Source organism: Salmo salar, chromosome ssa09 (genome assembly GCF_905237065.1).
Source record: "Salmo salar chromosome ssa09, Ssal_v3.1, whole genome shotgun sequence".
NCBI lineage: Eukaryota > Metazoa > Chordata > Actinopteri > Salmoniformes > Salmonidae > Salmo > Salmo salar.
Window position 1 is genome coordinate 156193514 of NC_059450.1, and position 27877 is coordinate 156221390.

Here is a 27877-nt window from a genome sequence, read left to right on the forward strand (position 1 = left end):
GGCGTTACCAGAACGACAACACCCAGGGTTAGGGGTGTTACCAGACCAAACACACCCAGGGTTAGGGGCGTTACCAGACCAAACACACCCAGGGTTAGGGGCGTTACCAGACCAAACTCACCCAGGGTTAGGGGCGTTACCAGAACGACAACACCCAGGGTTAGGGGCGTTACCAGAACGACAACACCCAGGGTTAGGGGCGTTACCAGAACGACAACACCCAGTGTTAGGGGGTTACCAGACCAAACACACCCAGGGTTAGGGGCGTTACCAGACCAACAACACCCAGGGTTAGGGCCTTACCAGACCAACAACACCCAGGGTTAGGGGCGTTACCAGGTGTTTCCAGACCAACAACACCCAGGGTTAGGGCCTTACCAGACCAACAACACCCAGGGTTAGGGGCGTTACCAGAACGACAACACCCAGGGTTAGGGGCGTTACCAGGTGTTACCAGACCAAACACACGCAGGGTTAGGGGCGTTACCAGGTGTTACCAGACCAAACACACGCAGGGTTAGGGGCGTTACCAGACCAACAACACCCAGGGTTAGGGGCGTTACCAGGTGTTACCAGACCAAACACACGCAGGGTTAGGGGCGTTACCAGGTGTTACCAAACCAACAACACCCAGGGTTAGGGGCATTACCAGAACGACAACACCCAGGGTTAGGGGCGTTACCAGAAGGACAACACCCAGGGTTAGGGGCGTTACCAGAACGACAACACCCAGAGTTAGGGGCATTACCAGACCAAACACACCCAGGGTTAGGGGCGTTACCAGAACAACAACACCCAGGGTTAGGGGCGTTACCAGAACGACAACACCCAGAATTAGGGGCGTTACCAGACCAAACACACCCAGGGTTAGGGGCGTTACCAGAACAACAACACCCAGGGTTAGGGGCGTTACCAGAACGACAACACCCAGGGTTAGGGGTGTTACCAGAACGACAACACCCAGAGTTAGGGGCGTTACCAAACCAAACACACCCAGGGTTAGGGGCGTTACCAGAACGACAACACCCAGGGTTAGGGGCGTTACCAGACCAAACACACCCAGGGTTAGGGGCGTTACCAGAACAACAACACCCAGGGTTAGGGGCGTTACCAGAACGACAACACCCAGGGTTAGGGGTGTTACCAGAACGACAACACCCAGAGTTAGGGGCGTTACCAAACCAAACACACCCAGGGTTAGGGGCGTTACCAGAACGACAACACCCAGGGTTAGGGGCGTTACCAGACCAAACACACCCAGGGTTAGGGGCGTTACCAGACCAACAACACCCAGGGTTAGGGGCGTTACCGGACCAACAACACCCAGGTTTAGGGGCGTTACCAGACCAACAACACCCAGGGTTAGGGGCGTTACCAGACCAAACACACCCAGGGTTAGGGGCATTACCAGAACGACAACACCCAGGGTTAGGGGCGTTACCAGAACGACAACACCCAGGGTTAGGGGCGTTACCAGAACGACAACACCCAGAGTTAGGGGCGTTACCAGACCAAACACACCCAGGGTTAGGGGCGTTACCAGAACAACAACACCCAGGGTTAGGGGCGTTACCAGAACGACAACACCCAGGGTTAGGGGCGTTACCAGAACGACAACACCCAGGGTTAGGGGTGTTACCAGAACGACAACACCCAGAGTTAGGGGCGTTACCAAACCAAACACACCCAGGGTTAGGGGCGTTACCAGAACGACAACACCCAGGGTTAGGGGCGTTACCAGACCAAACACACCCAGGGTTAGGGGCGTTACCAGACCAACAACACCCAGGGTTAGGGGCGTTACCAGACCAAAAACACCCAGGGTTAGGGGCGTTACCAGACCAAACACACCCACGGTTAGGGGCGTTACCAGACCAACAACACCCAGGGTTAGGGGCGTTACCAGACCAACAACACCCAGGGTTAGGGGCGTTACAAGACCAACAACACCCAGGGTTAGGGGCGTTACCAGACCAAACACACCCAGGGTAAGGGGCGTTACCAGAACGACAACACCCAGGGTTAGGGGCGTTACCAGACCAAACACATTCAGTGTTAGGGGGTTACCAAAACGACAACACCCAGGGTTAGGGGCGTTACCAGACCAAACACACCCAGGGTAAGGGGCGTTACCAGAACGACAACACCCAGGGTTAGGGGCGTTACCAGACCAAACACACCCAGGGTTAGGGGCGTTACCAGACTGACAACACCCAGGGTTAGGGGCGTTACCAAACCAAACACACCCAGGGTTAGGGGCGTTTCCAGACCAAACACACCCAGGGTTAGGGGCGTTACCAGACCAAACACACCCAGGGTTAGGGGCGTTACCAGACCAAACACACCCAGGGTTAGGGGCGTGACCAGAACGACATCACCCAGGGTTAGGGGCGTTACCAGACCAACAACACCGAGGGTTAGGGGCGTTACCAGACCAAACACACCCAGGGTTAGGGGCGTTACCAGACCAACAACACCCAGGGTTAGGGGCGTTACCAGACCAAACACACCCAGGGTTAGGGGCGTTACCAGACCAACAACACCCAGGGTTAGGGGCGTTACCAGACCAAACACACCCAGGGTTAGGGGCGTTACCAGACCAAACACACCCAGGGTTAGGGGCGTTACCAGACCAAACACACCCAGGGTTTGGGACGTTACCAGACCAAACACACCCAGGGTTTGGGGCGTTACCAGACCAAACACACCCAGGGTTAGGGGCGTTACCAGACCAACAACACTCAGGGTTAGGGGTGTTACCAGAACGACAACACTTAACAGAGAGCTATTTTATAAAGGTGGTCAGTGTGGGACAGCCCGGGTTAAGGAGGGTTCAAGTTAGGATCGTTAAGACTGTAAAATTCATTAACTAACACATAGGAAGTACATGTGATCAAACAATTCAATAATGGTACAGGTTAACACTTAAAGACAACAATAGACAGGAACTTTCTAAGGCTGTTATAGATCCTATACAGTAAACCACAGTAATTCAACAAATAATATATTATCAACCGTTCACAGTTGTATTTGTTTTAACCCCTAAAAAGCGAACCCTCCGCAATCAAAGGCATCAAAGTCGGAGTCTCCTCCCTCGAAGTCGAAACTGTTGAATTGTGGGGGGTTGTCTATGTCCTGACTACAATGGAAGGACCCACCTGACCCCCCTCCCATCTCTGAGAAGCTCCCGGCCCCCCCGCCGTGGCCCAGCGGGCCCTGCTCCTGCAGGCTGGAGGCTCTGGAGTTCAGAGGGGAGGAGGGAGAACAGGACTGGAGGTAGCCCAGAGCGGAGGAGGCTGCTGCCCCTCCCATCAGCAGACAAACTGCCCTCACCGCCCGCGCGTCGCTGCTGTTACCGTGGCGAAGACAGTCTGACGTACGGTGGGGTGGAGCTACTGATGCCACGCTACGCACGGACCGCACTGACTGTCTGTGGCCGCCCCCTAGACACACACACACACACACACACACACACACACACACACAAAGAAAACAAATAAAGACAAGATACAATACAGTATACCAATGTGTGTAACCCTGACTGAACCAGGCTGATGTCTCTCTGTTAATGTCCTGACTGAACCAGGCTGATGTCTCTCTGTTAATGTCCTGACTGAACCAGGCTGATGTCTCTCTGTTAATGTCCTGACTGAACCAGGCTGATGTCTCTCTGTTAATGTCCTGACTGAACCAGGCTGTTGTCTCTGTTAATGTCCTGACTGAACCAGGCTGATGTCTCTCTGTTAATGTCCTGACTGAACCAGGCTGATGTCTCTCTGTTAATGTCCTGACTGAACCAGGCTGATGTCTCTGTTAATGTCCTGACTGAACCAGGCTGATGTCTCTCTGTTAATGTCCTGACTGAACCAGGCTGATGTCTCTCTGTTAATGTCCTGACTGAACCAGGCTGATGTCTCTGTTAATGTCCTGACTGAACCAGGCTGATGTCTCTCTGTTAATGTCCTGACTGAACCAGGCTGATGTCTCTGTTAAAGTCCTGACTGAACCAGGCTGATGTCTCTCTGTTAATGTCCTGACTGAACCAGGCTGATGTCTCTCTGTTGATGTCCTGACTGACCCAGGCTGATGTCTCTGTTGATGTCCTGACTGAACCAGGCTGATGTCTCTCTGTTAATGTCCTGACTGAACCAGGCTGATGTCTCTGTTAATGTCCTGACTGAACCAGGCTGATGTCTCTCTGTTAATGTCCTGACTGAACCAGGCTGTTGTCTCTGTTAATGTCCTGACTGAACCAGGCTGATGTCTCTCTGTTAATGTCCTGACTGAACCAGGCTGATGTCTCTGTTGATGTCCTGACTGACCCAGGCTGTTGTCTCTCTGTTGATGTCCTGATTGACCCAGGCTGTTGTCTCTGAAGGACCCGGCCCGGGAGGCTGAGGGCGTCGTGGTGGGGGTGACGGTCGGGGTGCCAGTCGGGGTGGCGGTGGGGGTCGAGGTGCTCACTGTCGCCCGTGGCGAGGCGGTGTCCCTGTCGGTGGGAGTGTCAGGTTGGGGGTCTCTGTCTGTGATGTGGGCGGTGAGGCTCGGGGTCAGGCTCTGCTGTCTCTGCAGGACGAGCGTTGACATCACACCCTGGAGGAAACAGGAAGTCAACTACCGTCAGATAACTAACGCTGGACAGAATATAAATAACAACCGTTTTTTTAAGGGTACCTATAAGGATTACATTACCCATACATACTGCATTACCCATACATACTGCATTACCCATACATACTGCATTACCCATACATACTGCATTCATTACCCATACATACTGCATTCATTACCCATACATACTGCATTCATTACCCATACATACTGCATTACCCATACATACTGCATTACCCATACATACTGCATGCATTACCCATACATACTGCATTCATTACCCATACATACTGCATTCATTACCCATACATACTGCATTCATTACCCATACATACTGCATTCATTACCCATACATACTGCATTCATTACCCATACATACTGCATTCATTACCCATACATACTGCCATTACCCATACATACTGCATTACCCATACATACTGCATTACCCATACATACTGCAACAGTGAGGTACTTACCTCTCTCACTTTCCTGATCAACTTCAGCCAGAGACTGTGGAAGACAAAACAAACTGTCTGTTAAGGTCATGTTTACAGATCAGACCTTTAGTCTCGGCTGAAACCCTGATAAGATAAAAACAGACATCTTTTGTTAGATTAGACACTACAGCAGCCATAATCATCTGGACATACAGTGCCTTGCAAAAGTATTCACCCCCGTTGTTGTTTTTCCTATTTTGTTGCATTACAACCTGTAATTTAAATGGATGTTTATTTGGATTTCATGTAATGGACATACACAAAATAGTAAATTGGTGAAGTGAAATGAAAAAAATAACTTGTTTCAAAACATTCAAAAGAATTAAAAAATGAAAAGTGGTGCGTGCATATGTAATCACCCCCTTTGCTATTAAGCCCCTAAATAAGATCTGGATCAACCAATTACCTTCAGAAGTCACATAGTTAGTTAATAAATCCTCTTTGGGCTAGGGGGCAGTATTTTCACGTCCGGATGAAAAGCATGCCCAAAGTAAACTGCCTGCTACTCAGGCACAGAAGCTAGGATATGCATATTATTAGTAGATCTGGATAGAAAACACTCTGAAGTTTCTAAAACTGTTTGAATAATGTCTGTGAGTATTACAGAACTGATTTGGCAGGCGAAACCCCGAGCACAATCCATCCAGGGAAAAACAATTTTGAGCTCAATCTGTTTTCCATTAGCTTTCTATGGCAATCCCTTTTTAATAGAAATATGCTTGCAGTTCCTATGGCTTCCACTAGATGTCAACAGTCTTTAGAAATTGGTTGATGTTTTTCCTTTGAGAAATGAAGAAGTAGCCCTTTCCTTTCTGAGTGTAGAGCCAACTGGACTGTTTTGTTTGGGGCGCACGACCTGGAACTCTCTCCACTTTCATTTTATTTGCTATTGAGCACAGTATATTCTGTCTTAAATTGTATCGATTATTATTTACATTTTAAAATATCTAAAGTTGGATTAGGAAAGTTGTTTGAAATGTTTGGACAAAGTTTACAGGTAACTTATTAGATACTTTGTAGGCATGTTGGGCGAGTTGGAAACGGTGTTTTTCTGAATCAAACGTGCCAAATAAATGGACATTTTGGGGATATAAAGAAACAATTTATCGAACAAAAGGACCATTTGTGATGTTTATGGGACATTTTGGAGTGCCAACAGAAGAAGATCTTCAAAGGTAAGGCATAAATTATATCGTTATTTCTGACTTTTGTGTAGCACCTGCCTGGTTGAAATCTGGTCTGCATGGTCTGCTTTTGCCGTAAAGCCTTTTTGAAATCTGACACTGCGGCTGGATTAACAAGTTAATCTTTAAACTGATGTATAACACTTGTATGATTTATGAATTCTTATTATGAGTATTTCTGTTTTTGAATTTGGCGCGCTGCAATTTCACTGGGTACCTTCTTCCATATGTTTGGGGAGTCTCCCACCTGCCTTTTGGCGAACACCAAATGTGTTTGCTTATTTTTTTCTTTAAGCAATGGCTTTTTTCTGGCCATTCATCTGTAATGCCCAGCTCTGTGGAGTGTACGGCTTGAAACTGGTCCTATGGACAGATACTCCAATCTCCGCTGTGGAGCTTTGCAGCTCCTTCAGGGTTATCTTTGGTCTCTTTGTTGCCTCTCTGATTAATGCCTTCCTTGCCTGGTCCATGAGTTTTGGTGGGCGGCCCTCTCTTGGCATGTTTGTTGTGGTGCCATATTCTTTCCACTTTTTAATAATGGATTTAATGGTGCTCTGTGGGATGTTCAAAGATTCTTTATTTTTATTTTTATAACCCAACCCTGATCTGTACTTCTCCACAACTTTGTCCCTGACCTGTTTGGAGAGCTCCTTGGTCTTCATTGTGCCGCTTGCTTGGTAGTGGCTATTGCTTAGTGGTGTTGCAGATTCTGGGGCCTTTCAGAACAGGTTATATATATATACTGAGATCATGTGACACTTAGATTGCACACGTGGACTTTATTTAAAACTTCTTATGGATCCCTTCGTGCGCCAATCCCGTTAGCGGGATCGATTTGACAGTACTCTGGTCAGATGAGACTAAAATTGAGCTTTTTGGCCATCAAGGAAAACGCTATGTCTAGCGCAAACCCAACACCTCTCATCACCCCGAGACACCATCCCCATAGTGAAGCATGGTGGTGGCAGCATCATGCTGTGGGGATGTTTTTCCATTGGCAAGGACTGGGAGACTAGTCAGGATTTAAGGAATGATGAATGGCGCTAAATACAGGGAAATTCTTGAGGGAAACCTGTTTCAGTCTTCCAGAGATTTGAGACTGGGACAGAGGTTCACCTTCCAGCAGGACAATGACCCTAAGCATACTACTAAAGCAACACTTGAGTAATTTAAAGGGAAACATTGAAATGTCTTGGAATGGCCTTGTCAAAGCCCAGACCTCAAACCAATTGAGAATCTGTGGTATGACTTAAAGATTGCTGAGTCTTGAAGAATCGGCAAAAATCCCAGTGGCTAGATGTGCCAAGCTTATAGAGACATACCCCAAGAGATTTGCAGCTGTAATTGCTGCAAAAGGTGGCTCTACAAAGTATTGACTTTGGGGGGGTGAATAGTTACGCACACTCAAGTTTTCTGTTTTTTTGTCTTATTTCTTGTTTGTTTCACAATAAAAAATAATTTGCATCTTCAAGGTGGTAGGCATGTTGTGTAAATCAAATGATACACACCCTCCAAAAATCTATTTTAATTCCAGGTTGTAAGGCATCAAAATAGGAAAAATGCCAAGGGGGGTGTCACGTCCTGACCCTAGTAAGATGTCATTTTCTATAGTCGAGTAGGTCAGGGCGTGACAGGGGGTGTTTTGTGTTTTTCTATGTTTTCATTTTCTATGTTTGTTCTAGGTTTTCTATTTCTATGTTGGTTCTTTTTGGGTTGATCTCCAATTGGAGGCAGCTGGTCCTCATTGCCTCTGATTGAAGATCATATTTAAGTAGGGGTTTTTCTTTCTGGGTTTTTGTGGGTAGTTGTTTTCCGTTTTGTCAAGTGTACCTGACGGAACTGTTGGCTGTCGTTTTTTTTATTATTTTTTATTAAGTGTTTCATTAAAGAAAAGTATGAGCACTCTACACGCCGCGCCTTGGTCACCTTTAAACGACCCGTGTTACAGAACTACCCACCATGATTGGGTCAAGCGGCGTGCCCAGGCAGAAATGGACACCTGGTCACATAAGAAGTGGACGGAGAGGAGAAACTGGACTTGGGGCCAGGTAATCGAGTGATATGGGAGCCTACCTGGGAAGAATGAGAGGAATCCCCCCCAAAAATTTGGGGGCGGGGCACACGGGTAGTTTGGCTGGGCCAGGGGTGAGGCCTGAGTCAACTCCCGGTGCTTTTTGTGGTGAGCATGTGCCTGCCTCTCGCACTCTCTCTCCAGTGCGCCTCCATAGCCCAGTACGTCCTGTGCCTGCTCCTCGCGCTCTCCCTCCAGTTCGCATCCATAGCCCAGTTCGGCCGGTGCCTGCTTTGAGCACTCGGTCCTCAGTGCGTCTCCCCAGTCCGGTGAGACCGGTTCCAGCTCCACGTACAAAGCCTCCAATGCTAATCGATGGTCCGACGCCTGTAGAGATGATCCATGGCACTAAGCCTGCAGAGGTAATCCGTGGCCCGGAACCTGTAGAGATAATCCTTGGCAAAAAGCCTGGAGGGATTATAAATGGTCCGGAGCCTGTAGGGATAAACCATGGCACGAAGCCTGTAGGAATAATCCATGGCCCGGCACCTGTAGAGATAATCCATGGTAAGAAGCCTCCAGTGATGATCCTTGGCGCGGAACCTGTAGAGATGATCCATGGCATGGAGCCAGCAGCAACGGTCACTAGTCCGGAACCTAGTATGATGCCTCCCAGTCCGGAACCTCCGGTGACGTTTCTCTGTCCGAAGCCTCCAGCGACGCTCCCCAGTCCGGAGCCTCCAGCGACGCTCCCCAGTCCGGAGCCTCCAGCGACGCTTCCCCAGTCCGGAGCCTCCAGCGACGCTCCCCAGTCCGGAGCCTCCAGCGACGCTCCCCAGTCCGGGAGCCTCCAGCGACGCTCCCAGTCCGGAGCCTCCTGCGACGCTCCCCAGTCCGGAGCCTCCAGCGACGCTCCCCAGTCCGGAGCCTCCAGCGACTGCCTGCAGCCCGGAGCCTTCAGCGGCGGTCTGCAGCCCGGAGCCTTCAACGGCGGTCTGCAGCCCGGAGTCTTCAACGGCAGTCTGCAGCCCAGAACCTTCAGCAATGATCCACAGTCCGGTTCCTTCGACGACGATCCACGGTCAGGTGGTAATAAAGCAGAAGGATCAGCGGGTGAAGCGGGGAGTACGCCCCGAACCGGAGCTGCCTCTTATGCTGGAGGTTATGTGGACTGCATTTGAGCCACCATAGACAATTATCACCCTCCCTACCCTCCCTTTTGTTTTGTCTTTTTTTTGTTGGTTTGTTGCATTCGGAGTCTTCACCTTTGGGGGGGTTGTACTGTCATGTCCTGACCGTAGTAAGATGTCATTTTCTATAGTAGAGTAGGTCAGGGCGTGACAGGGGGTGTTTTGTGTTTTTCTATGTTTTCTATTTCTATGTTTGTGTTCTAGGTTTTCTATTTCTGTTTTTTTTTTTTGGGTTGATCTCCAATTGGAGGCAGCTGGTCCTCGTTGCCTCTGATTGGAGATCATATTTAAGTAGGGGTTTTTCTTCCTGGGTTTTTGTGGGTAGTTGTTTTCCGTTTTGTCAAGTGTACCTGACGGAACTTTCCGTAGATTTGACTACTATCTACATGTGGTGTAAGAAGGGATGGAAATTAAGCTGGCCCGCTTGCCCAAGTCTAGTACCTTTTCAGACTGGGCTTTTCCAATAATAGATTTCTTTGAGAAATTGCGGAATACTAGCCCTGCTGGCCAATACCCAAAATCCTGAAACTTCATGCCTGGTTGTAAAACTGATCTCCAGTGCTCAGGGCTGTCAGTGAGTAGTAACAGGAATTAGCTACTACTACTACAGAACAATTACAACAACAACTACTACTACTAATACTACTACTACACTACTATGACTACTACTACCACTACATTACTACTACTATGACTACTACTACTAGAGTACTACTACACTACTACGCCTACTATGACTACTTCTACTACAGTACAACAACAACTACTACACTACTACTACACTGCTACAACTACTACTACATTACTACTAATATGAATACAACTACTAGAGTACTACTACTACCACCACGATTACTATGACAACTACTACTACTTCAGAACAACAACAACAACTACTACTACTACTACAACGACTACTACTACTACTACTACTACTACTACATTTCTACTACAATGACTACAACTACTAGAGTTCTACGACTACTTTGACAACTTTGACTACTACTACTACTATTACTACAGAACAACAACTACTACTCCTACTACCACACTACTACTACTATGACTACCACTACTACACTACTACCACTATGACTACTACTACACTACTATGACTACTATGACTACTACCACTACTACAGTACTACTACTGCAGTACTACTACTACTACTGCTAAAACACTACTACAAGTTATACTACTACTACTAGTAGTAGTAGTAGTACCACTACTACTACTACAGTACTACTACTACTACTACAGTACTAGTACTACTACTACTACTACTAGTACTAGTACCATTACTACTACTACTACCACCGCAGCACCACCGCACCAGTACCAACCCAAAACACAAACACACAATAGTACCGCTACACTATAGCACAGGCACACTCACCACCACCGCTTCCACCAACCAGCAATCACTACCACAGCACCACCGCACACCACAGCACCACACACCACAACACAGAACCACACACCAATAGCACCACCACTACACCACAGCAACTACCACTAAACGCCCACCACAGAACCACGCGCCAACATTACTACGCCAACAATAACAAACAACAAGTACTGCCAGCCACAACCATACACAGACAATAGACCACCCCACGCACCACACCACACAGTACCACCGCTACCACATGTAGTAAGCACAAGCAGACAACACAAAGAAAACCACCAGCAGTAGTCGCACCACCGGAGTACTGCCAAGTAGCAACATACCAGCTACCACTAGTACCACCGTCGCCACCATCACACCATTAGCACTACCACCACACACCACCACGCAACCCACCACCAGGAGCACCACCACCGCCACCACCAAACACCACACATAGCACCACACCGCCACCACCAACACCACCACCAGTAACACCACGCCACCGCCACCACCACCACCACAGCAGCACCACAGTACCGCCACCACCACAGCACCACCACCCACCACCACGCACACCAGCACCACCAAACCACAGAGCACCACCACACACAACCACAACACCACCGCACACCACACACTAGCAGTAGTAGTAGAAGCAATAGTAGAGCACCACACCGCAACCACTAGTAGCACCACTAGTAGAAGAAAGTAGTAGAACACCACCGCAACAAGAGCACACACTGCCACTAGCACCACTAGCACCACCACCACAATACACACCACCGCTGTACCACACCGCCACTAAAAAAAAAACAAACACACACCGCTACCACTACATCACCAACAGCACCAACACCGCCACACCGCTACCACCAACACACCAGTAGTACCAACACCGCCATAGCACCACGCCACCAAGACCACGCGCCACCACCACCAGCTAGCACCACCATACACACCAACCACCACACTACCAGAACACACCACCACCAGACCGCACAGCACCGCCACCACCACCGCCACACACCGCCACCATTAGCACCACCACCACACACTACCATCACCACCAGCACCACCACCACCAGCACTTCCACAAGCACCACTCACCACCACACAACACAACACACCAGCACCGCCACCACACCAGCGCCGCCACCACCACCAGCACCGCCACCACCACCACCACAACCACCACTACTAGCAACAGCACCGCTAGTAGCACAGCACCGCTAGTAGACAGCACCGCAGCAGCACTAGCAGAGCGACACGCTACACAACCACTAGCACCACTACCACCACACTAGTACACCATTACCGCAGTACCAGCATTACCACAGCACAACCACCACCACCACAGCATTACGCTAGTACCACTAGTACCACCGCCACTAGTCACCACCACCAAGCTCTTACCACACACCACACCACCGCCGCACCACGCCACCACTAGTACCACTAGTGCCACTACCAGTACCGCCACCGCCACACCTGCCACTAGTACCACTAGTACCGCTACCACCGCTACCGCCACTACTACTAATACGTACCACTAGGACACCACATAAAATACATTAACACCACGCACACACCACATGTACCACCGCTACCACCAGAAACTACTACACCGCCACGTACACCGCCACTAGCACCACCACCACCACCAGTACCACCACCGCTACCACCACCGCCACCACGACACACGCAACCACGCCAAACTGCCACCACAAACACAATCACCAGTAGTAGTGCTACGCTAGCAAGTAGACCACACACACTAGTATCACCAAATAGTATACCACACACACCACCGCTACTAACCACCACCAACACACCACCGAAATAAGGACAAAACATAAACACGCACTAGCACACACAGCACACTAGTACACGACCACAACCACCGCTACTACTATGCCACCACACTACTACTACCACCAGCAGTAGTGCCACCACCACGCCACACACTACACCACAGTACCACCAGCACTACTACCACGAGCAATACCACCACCACTACACAGCACCACTGCCACAACCGCCACCGCAACACCACACACACTACTACCAGCACCACCAACCACTCACTACCACTAACACCGCCACCACCAGAGCACAACCGCCAGCACCAGCACCACCACCACCACCAGCACCACCGCCGCATCTCCAGCACCATTACGCCACAGCACCACCCCACAGCACCACCACAGCCACTACCCCACCACCACCACCACAGCCAGCACCGCCACCAGCCAGCACTGCCACTACTACCACCGCTACTACTACTACAGTACTACTGCTACCACTGCTACTACTACTGCTGCTACTACTGCTACTACCACTACTGCTACTACTACTACTACATCTACTACTTCTACTACTACAGTACTACTGCTACTAAAGCTACTGCTACTTCTACCACTAGTACTACTGCTACTACCACTAGTTCTACTATTTGTACCACTTGTACTACATCTTCTACTACTACAGTACTACTGCTACTAAAGCTACTGCTACTACTACTGCTACTACTACCACTAGTACTACTGCTACTTCCACTAGTTCTACTATTTGTACCACTTGTACTACTACTGTTACTACTACTACTACTACTAGTACTGCTACTGCTACTACTACTGCTACTACTACTACAGTACTACTGTTGCTACTACTACTACTGCTACTACTACTACTACTGCTACTACCACTAGTACAACAACTACTACTAGTACTAGTACTACTACTACTACTACTACTAGTACAAGTACTACTACTACTAGTTTTACTACTACTGCTACTACTTCTACTGCTACTACTAGTAGTACTACTACTAATACTGCTACTACTAGTAGTACTACTACTAATACTGCTACTACTAGTAGTACTACTACTAATACTACTACTACTGCTAGTTCTACTACTACTACTATTACTAGTAGTAGTGTCACTGCTACTACTACTAGTAGTACTACTGCTGCTACTACTACCAGTTGTACTACTACTACTACTACTACTACTACTACTACTACTAGAACTACTACTATTACTAGTACTGCAACTGTTACTACTACTACTTCTAAAACTACTACTACTACTGCTACTACTAGTAGTACTAGTTCTGCTACTACTACCACTACTAGTACTTCTACTGGTACTACTACTACTACAGTACTACACGTATTACTACTACTACTACAGTTCTACTGCTACTACTACAGTACTAGTACTACTACTACTACTACTACTACTGCAGTACTACTACTACTACTACTACTACTACTACAGTACTACTGTTGCTACTACTACTACTGCTACTACTACTACTACTGCTACTACCACTAGTACAACAACTACTACTAGTACTAGTACTACTACTAGTACTACTACTACTAGTTTTACTACTACTGCTCCTACTTCTACTGCTACTACTAGTAGTACTACTACTAATACTACTACTACTGCTAGTTATACTACTACTATTACTAGTAGTAGTGTCACGGCTCCTCCTCTGCAGTACAGGGGCGGTTCCTTCTGCAGGCAGAGGAGGGTCGTTAGTGATTGGAGCTGGTGTGATTGGAGCCACCTGGGCTCAGGGTATTTAACAAACTGCTCCACTAACCTCTCTATCTCCTGGCTTGGCTTGCTCTCTCTCTCCCTGCTCCTCCAGGTATGATCCTGTTTTGTTTGTTCCTTTGTTGGTTTATTTAGCTTCTATTCAGTCATGTTTACACACACATATTCACGCATCCATGCACCCTACATACACCCTACATTATGACATTTCCACACCTCATTCCTTTTTCTTTGTTTAGAATTAATAGTTTTGTTTGATAATAAAGAACTTTTTGAATTGGCCTATACCGGTTGTTGATGTCCTCTCATTTTTGCCACAGGCTATGAGCCGGCCTGTGACAGTAGTAGTAGTAGTAGTACTACTACTAGTACTGCTACTAGTACTGCTACTAGTACTGCTACTACTACTACTACTACTGCTACTATTAGTACTACTACTACTACTACTACTTCTGCTGCTACTACTCTGCTGCTACTACTCTGCTGCCACTACTGCTACCACCACGACCGCCACTACTACTCACTACCACTCGGTACTACTACTACTCAGCACTCCACAAGTACTACTGTCACTACTACTACTAGTAGTACTAGTACTGCTAGTAGTACTAGTACTGCTACTACTACTAGTACTGCTACTACTACTACTACTACAACTACTAGTACTACTACTACTCATACTAGTACTACTATTACTGCAGTACTAGTATTACTACAGTACAACTACTACTACTACAGTATTACTACTAGTACTACTGCTAGTACTACTAGTACTACTACTACTAGTTCTACTACTAGTAGTTTTACTACTACTACTACACTACTGCTGCTACTACTGCTACTACTAGTACTACTAGTGCTACTACTAGTACTGCTACTGCTACTACTTCTGCTACTAGTACTGCTACTACTGCTACTGCTACTGCTACTACTACTAATACTGCTACTACTAGTAGTACTACTACTACTAATACTGATACTATTAGTACTAGTACTAGCACCACTAGCACTACCACCGCCACCACCACCACCACTGTACCACTGCTACTACTAGCACCACCACTACCACCGCCACTGCACCACCGCCACTAGTACCACTACTACCTACTAGTACTACTACTGCTACTACTACTGCTACTACGACTACTACTGCTACCACTGCTACTACTAGTACTACTACTAATACTACTAATACTGATACTACTAGTACTAGTACTACTAGTATTAGTAGTACTACTACTGCTACTACTACTACCGCTACTTGTACTACCGCTACTAGTACTACTACTAGTACTACTACTGCTACTACTACTGCTACTACGACTACTACTACTGCTACTAATACTACTACTACTAGTACTACCAGTACTACTACTACTACGAGTAATACTACCACTACTACTACAGTACTACTGCTACAACTGCTACTGCTACTACTACTACTACTACTACTACTAGTACTACCACGACTACTACTACTAATACTGCTACTACTAGTAGTACTACTAATACTGCTACTACTAGTAGTACTACTAATACTGCTACTACTAGTAGTACTACTAATACTGCTACTACTAGTACTACTACTACTACTACTAGTAGTACTACTACTGCATCTTCTAGTACTATTACCGCTACTAGTACTACCTCTACTAGTACTACTACAGCTACTACTGCTACTACTACAGCTAGTACTGCTACTGCTACTACTTCTACTGCTACTACTACTACAGTACTACTGACTGACTACTACTGACTACTACTGCTACAACTACTGCTACTCCTACTGCTACCACTACTACCGCTACTAGTACTACTACTACTACTGCTACTACTACTACTGCTACTACTACTGCTACTACGACTACTACTGCTACAGCTACTGCTACAGCTACTGCTACTACTACTGCTACTACTACTACTACTGCTACTACTACTACTACTACTACTACTAGTAGTGCTACTAGTAGTAGTGGTGCTACTAGTAGTAGTAGTGCTACTAGTAGTAGTAGTGCTACTGCTAGTAGTAGTAGTGCTACTGCTAGTACTAGTAGTAGTGCGACTGCTAGTACTACTAGTAGTCGTAGTGCTACTAGTAGTAGTAGTGCTACTGCTAGTACTAGTAGTAGTGCTACTGCTAGTACTAGTAGTAGTGCGACTGCTAGTACTAGTAGTAGTGCGACTGCTAGTACTACTAGTAGTGCGACTGCTAGTACTACTAGTAGTGCGACTGCTAGTACTACTTCTGCTGCTACTACTCATTCAAAGACATCCATAAACATATTAGACCTTATGCATATTCATAGGCCTATATATGAGCCCAAGCCCCTCCCCCCAAAAAACCTGAATTAAAAGAATGATTGTCTAGCCTAAATTAAACAAATTCAGAGTTTTCCTATAATTTGTATTTGATTTTGATTAGCCTAGCAATAAGGATTTAATTAAAATTGTAATTTTTTTTATATTTGTATAATTTATTGGCTGACACATTACCTTTAGCTACAGAATATCTCACCACTGTGTTTCCATCTCCTCCTCTCTCCTTCATTCCTTTCTCCGGCGCACAGAGAGAGAGGCGCTTTAAGGAAATATCTTACGCTGTGAAAACATGTTACTATGGACGTTCCTGAACACATTTCACTTGGTTTTCCCAAATGAAGCACTGCAGGAACAGGGTTGGAGAGCCCATGACATACAGAGTACTGGGTAGCTACAGGAACAGGGTTGGAGAGCCCATGACATACAGAGTACTGGGTAGCTACAGGAACAGGTTTGGAGAGCCCATGACATGCAGAGTTTGGGCGGAATAACACCTGTAGTGGCAGCGAAATAACCTGAGTAGCCTACCTGACATGTAGTGTACCTGACATGAGGGAAACCCGTACCGGAGGGAAAGTAGCCTCCACTCCCTATTTCAGTGCATAATGTATTGTTATTATACATCATTATTGATGACATGTATTTTTCTTCTTGACCCTGTTCCTGCCCATTTCATAAATCAAAACTAATTTTACATATTAGTAAAGACAATATTCAACTGAGAATAGTCTGATGGGTGAAAATGTGATCACTTGGTGAGAGAACAGCTTGTGCAGCCTGAGACCAGGAACAGAGAGCAAACTTCCTGAAATCATCAATAGTCTATAGTCCCACCATGCAGCCTGAGACCAGGAACAGAGAGCAAACTTCCTGAAATCATCAATAGTCTATAGTCCCACCATGCAGCCTGAGGCCAGGAACAGAGAGCAAACTTCCTGAAATCATCAATAGTCTATAGTCCCACCATGCAGCCTGAGACCAGGAACAGAGAGCAAACTTCCTGAAATCATCAATAGTCTATAGTCCCACCATGCAGTCGATATATCTTTTGATTTCTAACACATTCTAAGGTTTGTATCATTTACAACTAAAGTTGACAAAATAACTCCAAATCTAGTATATAGGACCTGTTTCAAATGATCACTTTTATGCTCAACATAGCCACTTCATATGCGCACTCTCGCTTCGGGACAAACATATTTTCAATTTTATTCTTATTACTGTAAAATCATATAATATAAAATAATGGCACGGGACTTATAAGCATATCTTGTCAGATAAATGAACAAGTCTACAGCCTATGGCATGGAGAATAGCCAGATAACATACAGTATCTAGTCTGATAAATGAACAAGTCTACAGTCTATATCATAGCCAGATAACATACAGTATCTAGTCTGATAAATGAACAAGTCTACAGTCTATATCATAACCAGATAACATACAGTATCTAGTCTGATAAATGAACAAGTCTACAGTCTATATCATAGCCAGATAACATACAGTATCTAGTCTGATAAATGAACAAGTCTACAGTCTATATCATAGCCAGATAACATACAGTATCTAGTCTGATAAATGAACAAGTCTACAGTCTATATCATAACCAGATAACATACAGTATCTAGTCTGATAAATGAACAAGTCTACAGTCTATATCATAGCCAGATAACATACAGTATCTAGTCTGATAAATGAACAAGTCTACAGTCTATATCATAGCCAGATAACATACAGTATCTAGTCTGATAAATGAACCGTCTAAGTCTACACTAATAGTCTATATCATAACCTGATAACATACAGTATCTAGTCTGATAAATGAACAAGTCTACAGTCTATATCATAGCCAGATAACATACAGTATCTAGTCTGATAAATGAACAAGTCTACAGTCTATATCATAGCCAGATAACATACAGTATCTAGTCTGATAAATGAACAAGTCTACAGTCTATATCATAGCCAGATAACATACAGTATCTAGTCTGATAAATGAACAAGTCTACAGTCTATATCATAGCCAGATAACATACAGTATCTAGTCTGATAAATGAACAAGTCTAGAGTCTATATCATAACCAGATAACATACAGTGTCTAGTCTGATAAATGAACAAGTCTACAGTCTATATCATAGCCAGATAACATACAGTATCTAGTCTGATAAATGAACAAGTGTCATAATCTTCGTCGTCTGAATAGGAGAAATCATCGGACCAATATGCAGCGGGTATATTGTTCATCTTCGTATTTATTGAAGGTAAACACACTTAAACAAAATAACGACGATAACAGCGGAGTCAATCACCACCTTCCGGAGACACCTGAAACCCCACCTCTTTAAGGAATACCTGGGATAGGATAAAGTAATCCTTCTAGCCCCCCCCCAAAAAAAGATTTAGATGCACTATTGTAAAGTGGTTGTTCCACTGGATATCATAAGGTGAATGCACCAATTTGTAAGTCGCTCTGGATAAGAGCGTCTGCTAAATGACTTAAATGTAAATGTAAACAGTCCAGTAAGGTGCACAGACTAAACCGGAAACAACCACCCACAAACACAAGTGAAAACGAACACACTAAATATGGCCTCCAATTAGAGACAATAACCACCAGCTGCCTCTAATTGGAGGTCATTGAAAAAACACAACATAGAAAGAGAAACCTAGAATAAACATAGCAATAGAAAATATAGAGCATACATCAAAACCCCGAAACACACAAAACAAACACCCCCTGCCACGCCCTGACCAAACTACAATAACAAATAACCCCTTTTACTGGTCAGGACGTGACAACAAGTCTACAGTCTATATCATGGATCATAGCCAGATTACATACAGTAGGACAACTCATATTCTGTTCTTCTGAAATACATTTTCTTCATCATGTTTCTTTAGACCTAAAATAAATAATGGATTTATTGTGATGGTGATTTATTAGACTTTTTTTAAATGTAGCTGTTTCAAAGGCATCAGAGGCTTGTATATGTGTGGAGGCTTTATTTATGATGTAGGCTGTTGTTGTGTTTTGTTGTGATGTAATTGTTTTAACCCTTAATGGACCCCAGGATCCTAATACATACTGAATACTACTACTACTACTACAGTACTACTACTACAACAACAACTACCAGTACTACTACTACAACAACAACTACTACTACTACTACTACTACTACAACTACTACTACAACTACTACTACTACAACTACTACTACTACTACTACTACAACTACTACTACTACTACTACTACAACTACTACTACTACTACTACAACTACTACTACAACTACTTCTAATACTACTACAGTACAACAAGAACAAGAACAAGCACTACTACTACTACTTCTACTACTACTACTACTACTACTACTACTACTACAGTACAACAAGCACAAGCACAACAACTACTACTACTACTACTTCTTCTACTACCACTACAACTATTACAGTACTGCTACAAACCTGCAGTCCTCTGGGCTGTCAGCCAGTAGTAACAGGAACTTTTCCTGGGGCAGGATGAGGGCGAAGCAGCAGTCTCTCCTTCCCCCTGGGGGAAGCCGTGGTAGGTCCAGGATCTCCCTGCCCTCTACGATGGCCTCACAGTTCCACTGCAGTGCCACCACCTGGTCAGGAGGACTCTCTGCATCGCGACACACCCTCAGACTGCCTTCTACTGTCAGCACCAGGTAGCGCTCCTTCCACTGCTTAAACAGCTTGAAACCACCTGGAGGTGGGGGGGGTGGGGGTGGGGGGAGTAAAGGAAGGAAGAGGACCCAAGGATAGTAAAGTGTGTGTGCTATAATTCAACAGTCAACAGTAGCACTGCTGGAACAAAGGACTACAGACAGACAGACAGTGGAGGAGATGGGTGATTCTCATGAAACCAGTGATAACCATGGCAGTAGCAAATTGAGTTAGAAAACCAAGGTCAGGGTTGGGAAGGTTGCTAGTTAGAGTCCTGGGGGTCAGGGTTGGTTACTAGTTAGAGTCCTGGGGGTCAGGGTTGGGAAGGTTACTAGTTAGAGTACTGGGGGTCAGGGTTGGGAAGGTTACTAGTTAGAGTACTGGGGGTCAGGGTTGGGGTTACTAGTTAGAGTACTGGGGGTCAGGGTTGGTTACTAGTTAGAGTACTGGGGGTCAGGGTTGGGTGGTTACTAGTTAGTGTCCTGGGGGTCAGGGTTGGTTACTAGTTAGAGTACTGGGGGTCAGGGTTGGGAAGGTTACTAGTTAGAGTCCTGGGGGTCAGGGTTGGGTAGGTTACTAGTTAGTGTCCTGGGGGTCAGGGTTGGTTACTAGTTAGAGTAGTGGGGGTCAGGGTTAGTAGGTTGCTAGTTAGAGTACTGGGGGTCAGGGTTGGTTACTAGTTAGAGTACTGGGGTCAGGGTTGGAAGGTTACTAGTTAGAGTACTGGGGGTCAGGGTTGGTTACTAGTTAGAGTACTGGGGGTCAGGGTTGGTTACTAGTTAGAGTACTGGGGGTCAGGGTTGGTTACTAGTTAGAGTACTGGGGGTCAGGGTTGGTTACTAGTTAGAGTACTGGGGGTCAGGGTTGGTTACTAGTTAGAGTACTGGGGGTCAGGGTTGGGAAGGTTGCTAGTTAGAGTCCTGGGGGTCAGGGTTGGGAAGGTTACTAGTTAGAGTACTGGGGGTCAGAGTTGGGAAGGTTACTAGTTAGAGTACTGGGGGTCAGAGTTGGGAAGGTTACTAGTTAGAGTACTGGGGGTCAGGGTTGGGAAGGTTACTAGTTAGAGTACTGGGGGTCAGGGTTGGTTACTAGTTAGAGTCCTGGGGGTCAGGGTTGGGTAGGTTACTAGTTAGAGTCCTGGGGGTCAGGGTTGGGTAGGTTACTAGTTAGAATACTGGGGGTCAGAGTTGGGAAGGTTACTAGTTAGAGTACTGGGGGTCAGAGTTGGGTAGGTTACTAGTTAGAGTACTGGGGGTCAGAGTTGGGAAGGTTACTAGTTAGAGTCCTGGGGGTCAGAGTTGGGTAGGTTACTAGTTAGAGTACTGGGGGTCAGAGTTGGGAAGGTTACTAGTTAGAGTACTGGGGGTCAGAGTTGGGTAGGTTACTAGTTAGAGTACTGGGGTCAGAGTTGGGAAGGTTACTAGTTAGAGTACTGGGGGTCAGGGTTGGGTAGGTTACTAGTTAGAGTACTGGGGGTCAGGGTTGGGTAGGTTACTAGTTAGAGTACTGGGGGTCAGGGTTGGGTAGGTTACTAGTTAGAGTCCTGGGGGTCAGGGTTGGGTAGGTTACTAGTTAGAGTACTGGGGGTCAGAGTTGGGAAGGTTACTAGTTAGAGTCCTGGGGGTCAGGGTTGGGTAGGTTACTAGTTAGAGTACTGGGGGTCAGGGTTGGGTAGGTTACTAGTTAGAGTCCTGGGGGTCAGGGTTGGGTAGGTTACTAGTTAGAGTCCTGGGGGTCAGGGTTGGGAAGGTTACTAGTTAGAGTACTGGGGGTCGGGAAGGTATTAGAAGAAGACAAAAAGGATCCATCAAACGCATTTGGTGTGACCTCATAGTGGTCTCTGATTGGTGGTCATCATTTGGTGTGACCTCATAGTGGTCTCTGATTGGTGGTCAGACTCACTCAGCTGGAACAAACTTAAACGGTCACATTTATTCAATGCGGAATTGAATGTCATTGAGGAAACAACAATTTGAATTTGAAAGTAATCCAACAAGTAATTATCTAGTTTTTCAAAAGTATCTGTAATCTGATTACAATATTTTTGCTGGTAACGTAACGGATTACAGTTTTTTTTTTTGTAATCAGACCATGTTTACACGTTTTTTAATGTTCAAAATAAAAATGTAATATTAGGATTAATATTAGGATATTATGCCTATCACGAATTGGATTGGGGGCATAAACCACATTTCTGTAGCGTGGATCATATGGAACCTGGGAAATCATTTCCGAGGGTCTGATATCTGTCAGAAGTTCCCTCGTGGCGGTGGGAAAGTGAGACTAATGAAATATATGAATAAAAAAAATCCCTTTAGCATTTATATTTATGTGTAATCCTATGAAATGTCTTATGTTGCACAGCTTAATATAAGCTCAACTTCTGTACAGATGTCCTTTCTTTTCATTCAGAATCTTTCTCTCCAGCCGCCATTGCTGGTTGCATAGCGATGGTTATCTAGAAAGCACACCCTCGTCTACACGGTGAAGCCCTCTACGGGTTTTATAAAGCACACCCTCGTCTAGACCGTAAAGCCCTCTACGGGTTTTATAAAGCACACCCTCATCTACACTGTAAAGCCCTCTACGGGTTTTATAAAACACACCCTCATCTAGACCGTAAAGCCCTCTACGGGTTTTATAAAGCACACCCTCATCTACACCGTAAAGCCCTCTACGGGTTTTATAAAGCACACCCTCGTCTACACCGTAAAGCCCTCTACGGGTTTTATAAAGCACACCCTCATCTACACCGTAAAGCCCTCTACGGGTTTTATAAAGCACACCCTCATCTACACCGTAAAGCCCTCTACGGGTTTTATAAAGCACACCCTCGTCTACACCGTAAAGCCCTCTATGGGTTTTATAAAGCACACCCTCGTCTAGACCGTAAAGCCCTCTATGGGTTTTATAAAGCACACCCTCATCTACACGGTAAAGCCCTCTACGGGTTTTAGAAAGCACACCCTCGTCTACACCGTAAAGCCCTCTACGGGTTTTAGAAAGCACACCCTCGTCTACACCGTAAAGCCCTCTATGGGTTTTATAAAGCACACCCTCATCTACACGGTAAAGCCCTCTATGGGTTTTATAAAGCACACCCTCATCTACACGGTAAAGCCCTCTACGGGTTTTAGAAAGCACACCCTCGTCTACACCGTAAAGCCCTCTATGGGTTTTATAAAACACACCCTCATCTACACCGTAAAGCCCTCTACGGGTTTTATAAAGCACACCCTCGTCTACACCGTAAAGCCCTCTACGTGTTCACTGGCGCGATTCATGGTAAAGATCAGAGGTGCGTTCCGTTGATGGTAAAAGTAAAATGGTTACTGTTAACGCGTTACTCCCCAACACTGGTCCCTAATACATTATACTACAAATATTATTTTAGTCAATTGCATTAAGATCAGTGAGTTTAGTATTATGCACATCGTCTGGGATTAACAAATTACATCATTCTATGATTTGGGTTACTGATTCTCTGATAGAGCTCAGTACAGTTTGATAATGTATTGGGTTACTGATTCTCTGATAGAGATCAGTACAGTTTGATAATGTATTGGGTTAATGTATCTCTGATAGAGATCAGTACAGTTTGATAATGTATTGGGTTACTGAATCTCTGATAGAGATCAGTACAGTTTGATAATGTATTGGGTTAATGAATCTCTGATAGAGATCAGTACGGTTTGATAATGTATTGGGTTACTGAATCGCTGATAGAGATCAGTACAGTTTGATAATGTATTGGGTTACTGAATCTCTGATAGAGATCAGTACGGTTTGATAATGTATTGGGTTACTGAATCTCTGATAGAGATCAGTACGGTTTGATAATGTATTGGGTTACTGAATCTCTGATAGAGATCAGTACGGTTTGATAATGTATTGGGTTACTGAATCTCTGATAGAGATCAGTACGGTTTGATAATGTATTGGGTTACTGAATCTCTGATAGAGATCAGTACGGTTTGATAATGTATTGGGTTACTGAATCTCTGATAGAGATCAGTACGGTTTGATAATGTATTGGGTTACTGAATCTCTGATAGAGATCAGTACGGTTTGATAATGTATTGGGTTACTGAATCTCTGATAGAGATCAGTACGGTTTGATAATGTATTGGGTTACTGAATCTCTGATAGAGATCAGTACGGTTTGATAATGTATTGGGTTACTGAATCTCTGATAAAGCTCAGTACAGTTTTTCAATGGCACACTATGCAACACGCGTTCTCATCTCTGAAATGATTACCTTAATGCACCAGTATTTAGTTTTGGCTTAATCTGATTTTGTGTCTTTTGTTCATTATTCAAATATGTGTACACCAAAAAATAACATCTATACACAAGTAATTATGACAACAACAAAAAAGTATTCAGAAAAGGTTTTTTTGTTGCGGTAATGAAATAAATAATTAAAACTGTAAATATATTTGTTTTCAGTGTTATGTTTAACTCAAGTCTTTTCATTAGGTGAGCAATGTAAAAAAATATATATATTATTTGAGTTTTTATTACTTTTTTGTACTTTGTTAGTAGTTGTGGTAAAATGCATGATTTCTGATCAATAAACATAACAATAATTATGAAATTGATCAATACAGATTCTAATCCTAGTGATCCAAGAGGAAGTACGGTGGAAAAAGTTTATAAAAAAAAAAAAATTGTCTTAAAAAAAAAAAAAAACATTGGTGTGAAGTGCCAGTTTCGTAACAATCACCCAGGTAGCTATAATATCTCGGTGTCTCTGTCCTTCAGAGATATTATCAGGACCACCAGCCAGCCTCTGTGTTAATAATAATAATAAGAATAATAATATGGATGTGGATGGAGAGAATTTGTTAGGCTGACGGAGAAGGAGGAGAATTCTGGGATTATTAGAGTGGAACAGATGGATTATCCTGAGAGGTGTAGGGGGATCATCGAGTGGATAATCCTGAGAGATGTAAGGGGATCATCTGAGACATACATAGTAGCATCGCATCACCTACACATCACAGCAACACTGATGGAATGTACACTACGACAGATGCAACAACTATTAGAAGCAACCTAGCTGGGAGACCAACAGATGCCCAGTACAAACACATAACTATTGCTTTCATTCAGCTATACTTTATGGAGGATTCAGAACGAGTTTATATCGGTCATTCATTTACAGATTAGTAATAAACAGTTATAACTAATAGGTTGAAATACTATAACGTGAGTTGAATCTAATCACTGGCTTCGTTATTCTACAGCAGGTAGAGTATGTATCTGTTCAGACAGTTGAAGCGTCAACACTTCCTGCTTCATTTCATGGTGCATCATCCACGTACCACCCAGATAACAGATACGGGAAAGTATGAGGTCTGTTTGTCTAATTCAGAAAAAGCTGAATTAGACAAGCTGTTATATTGTCCAACAATGTCATCCTCAAAACAGTATCAAAGCATTTAAAATCAAACCATAGTTATTTTGCACAGCACAGTAAAATAACTTCAACCCTCTATTCCATGCCAGACAGCCAGACACCATTAGAACCAGTAGAAGACTGTCAGTCTTACCATATTTTCTGAGGAAGCCGCGGTGTACTCCTCCTGTAGACATGTCTGCTGTTAGACACAAGAGACACATATGAACTGAGTGTCTGGGTGAAAGTGAGGGCTAGAGAGAGAGAGAGGGGGATATAGAAACTGAGAGAGAGGTAGAGGGAGGTAGACAGAGGGAGAGAGAGAATAGGAACAAGAGAAAAAGCGAGAGAATGAGAGAATGAGAGGGATAGAGAAAATGAAAGAGGGATGGAGGGAAAGAGAGAGAGAGAGACAGAGAGAGAGATAGGTAGGGAGAGGGAGAGAGGCAGAAACAGAGGGAGTTTAATCTGGACTATTTAGGACTCTCTCCAACCCAGCTGCCAGGCAGTGAGAGAGCGGTGGGTGATGAGGGTTAGGGGATTGGGATTGTCCTGAATTACACCACAGAACAGATCAACATCACATGAGTCCTAAAAAAAAGAATCCTTATAGTGATGCTTTATCCTGCCTGAATGACAGGCAGCACCTCTCATGCTGCCTGAGGCTCACCATGGAGAGACCAGATGGTTGATTGGATTCTCTCTCTCTCTCTCTCTCTCTCTCTCTCTCTCTCTCTCTCTCTCTCTCTCTCTCTCTCTCTCTCTCTGACCCCTCTCTCTCTCTCTCTCTCTCTCTCTCTGACCCCTCTGCAAAACATGACTTAGTACTTGGTGGCAAAACCCTTGTTGGCAATCACAGAGGTCAGGCTAGGCCACTCCAGGACCTTAATGTGCTTCTTCTTGAGCCACTCCTTTGTTGCCTTGGCCGTGTGTTTTGGGTCATTGTCATGCTGGAATACCCATCCACGACCCATTTTCAATGCCCTGGCTGAGGGAAGGAGGTTCTCAATTCTTTGTGGATCTGTGTAATCTGAGGGAAATATGTGTCTCTAATATGGTCATACATTTGGCAGGAGGTTAGGAAGTGCAGCTCAGTTTCCACCTCATTTTGTGGGCAGTGTGCACATAGCCTGTCTTCCCTTGAGAGCCAGGTCTGCCTACGGCGGCTTTTCTCAATAGCAAGGCTATGCTCACTGAATCTGTACATAGTCAAAGCCTTCCTTAAGTTTGGGTCAGTCACAGTGGTCAGGTATTCTGCCACTGTGTACTCTCTGTTTAGGGCCAAATAGCATTCTAGTTCGCTCAGTTTTTTTGTAAATTCTTTCCTATGTGTCAAGTAATTACCTTTTTGTTTTCTCATGATTTGGTTGGGTCTAATTGTGTTGCTGTCCTGGGGCTCTGTGGGGTCTGTTTGTGTTTGTGAACAGAGCCCCAGGACCAGCTTGCTTAGGGGACTCTTCTCCAGGTTCATCTCTCTGTAGGTGATGGCTTTGTTATGGAAGGTTTGGGAATCGCTTCCTTTTAGGTGGTTGTAGAGTTTAACGTCTCTTTTCTGGATTTTGATCATTAGTGGGTATCGGCCTAATTCTGCTCTGCATTATTTGGTGTTTTACATTGTACACGGAGGATATTTCTGCAGCATTCTTCATGCAGAATCTCAATTTGGTGTTTGTCCAATTTTGTGAATTCTTGGTTGATGAGCGGACCCCAGACCTCACAACCATAAAGGGCAATGGGTTCCATAACTGATTCAAGTATTTTTTTCCAGATCCGAATTGGTATTAGCCAGATCCGCTCACTCTCTCTTTCTCTGTCCCCCACTCCCCCCCACCTCTCTCTCTCTGTGTCTCTTTATCTCCCCCTCTCTCTCTCTTTTTCTCTGTCTCTCTTTATCTCCCCCCTCTCCTCTTGATCGCTCTGCCTTTCTCTCTCTCTCCCTCCCTCTTTATCTTTCTCTTTCTTTCTCTCTCTCTCTCTCTCTCTCTCTCTCTCTCTCTCTCTCTCTCTCTCT

The 27877-nt window shown here is 45.1% G+C and overlaps 1 protein-coding gene across 1 annotated transcript; it reads right to left on the reverse strand.

Moving 5' to 3' along the window:
* Nucleotides 1-1817: 1817 nt before the first annotated feature.
* LOC106613334 (uncharacterized) lies at nucleotides 1818-26365 on the reverse strand. The gene is made up of 5 exons (XM_045724884.1): nucleotides 26021-26365; nucleotides 20243-20504; nucleotides 5088-5121; nucleotides 4323-4593; nucleotides 1818-3443 (listed from the first exon to the last, which is right to left on the reverse strand). Exons 1-5 carry the CDS (start codon nucleotides 26088-26090, stop codon nucleotides 3043-3045), a joined length of 1038 nt encoding a protein of 345 aa, XP_045580840.1. The 5' UTR covers nucleotides 26091-26365; the 3' UTR covers nucleotides 1818-3042.
* Nucleotides 26366-27877: the final 1512 nt, after the last annotated feature.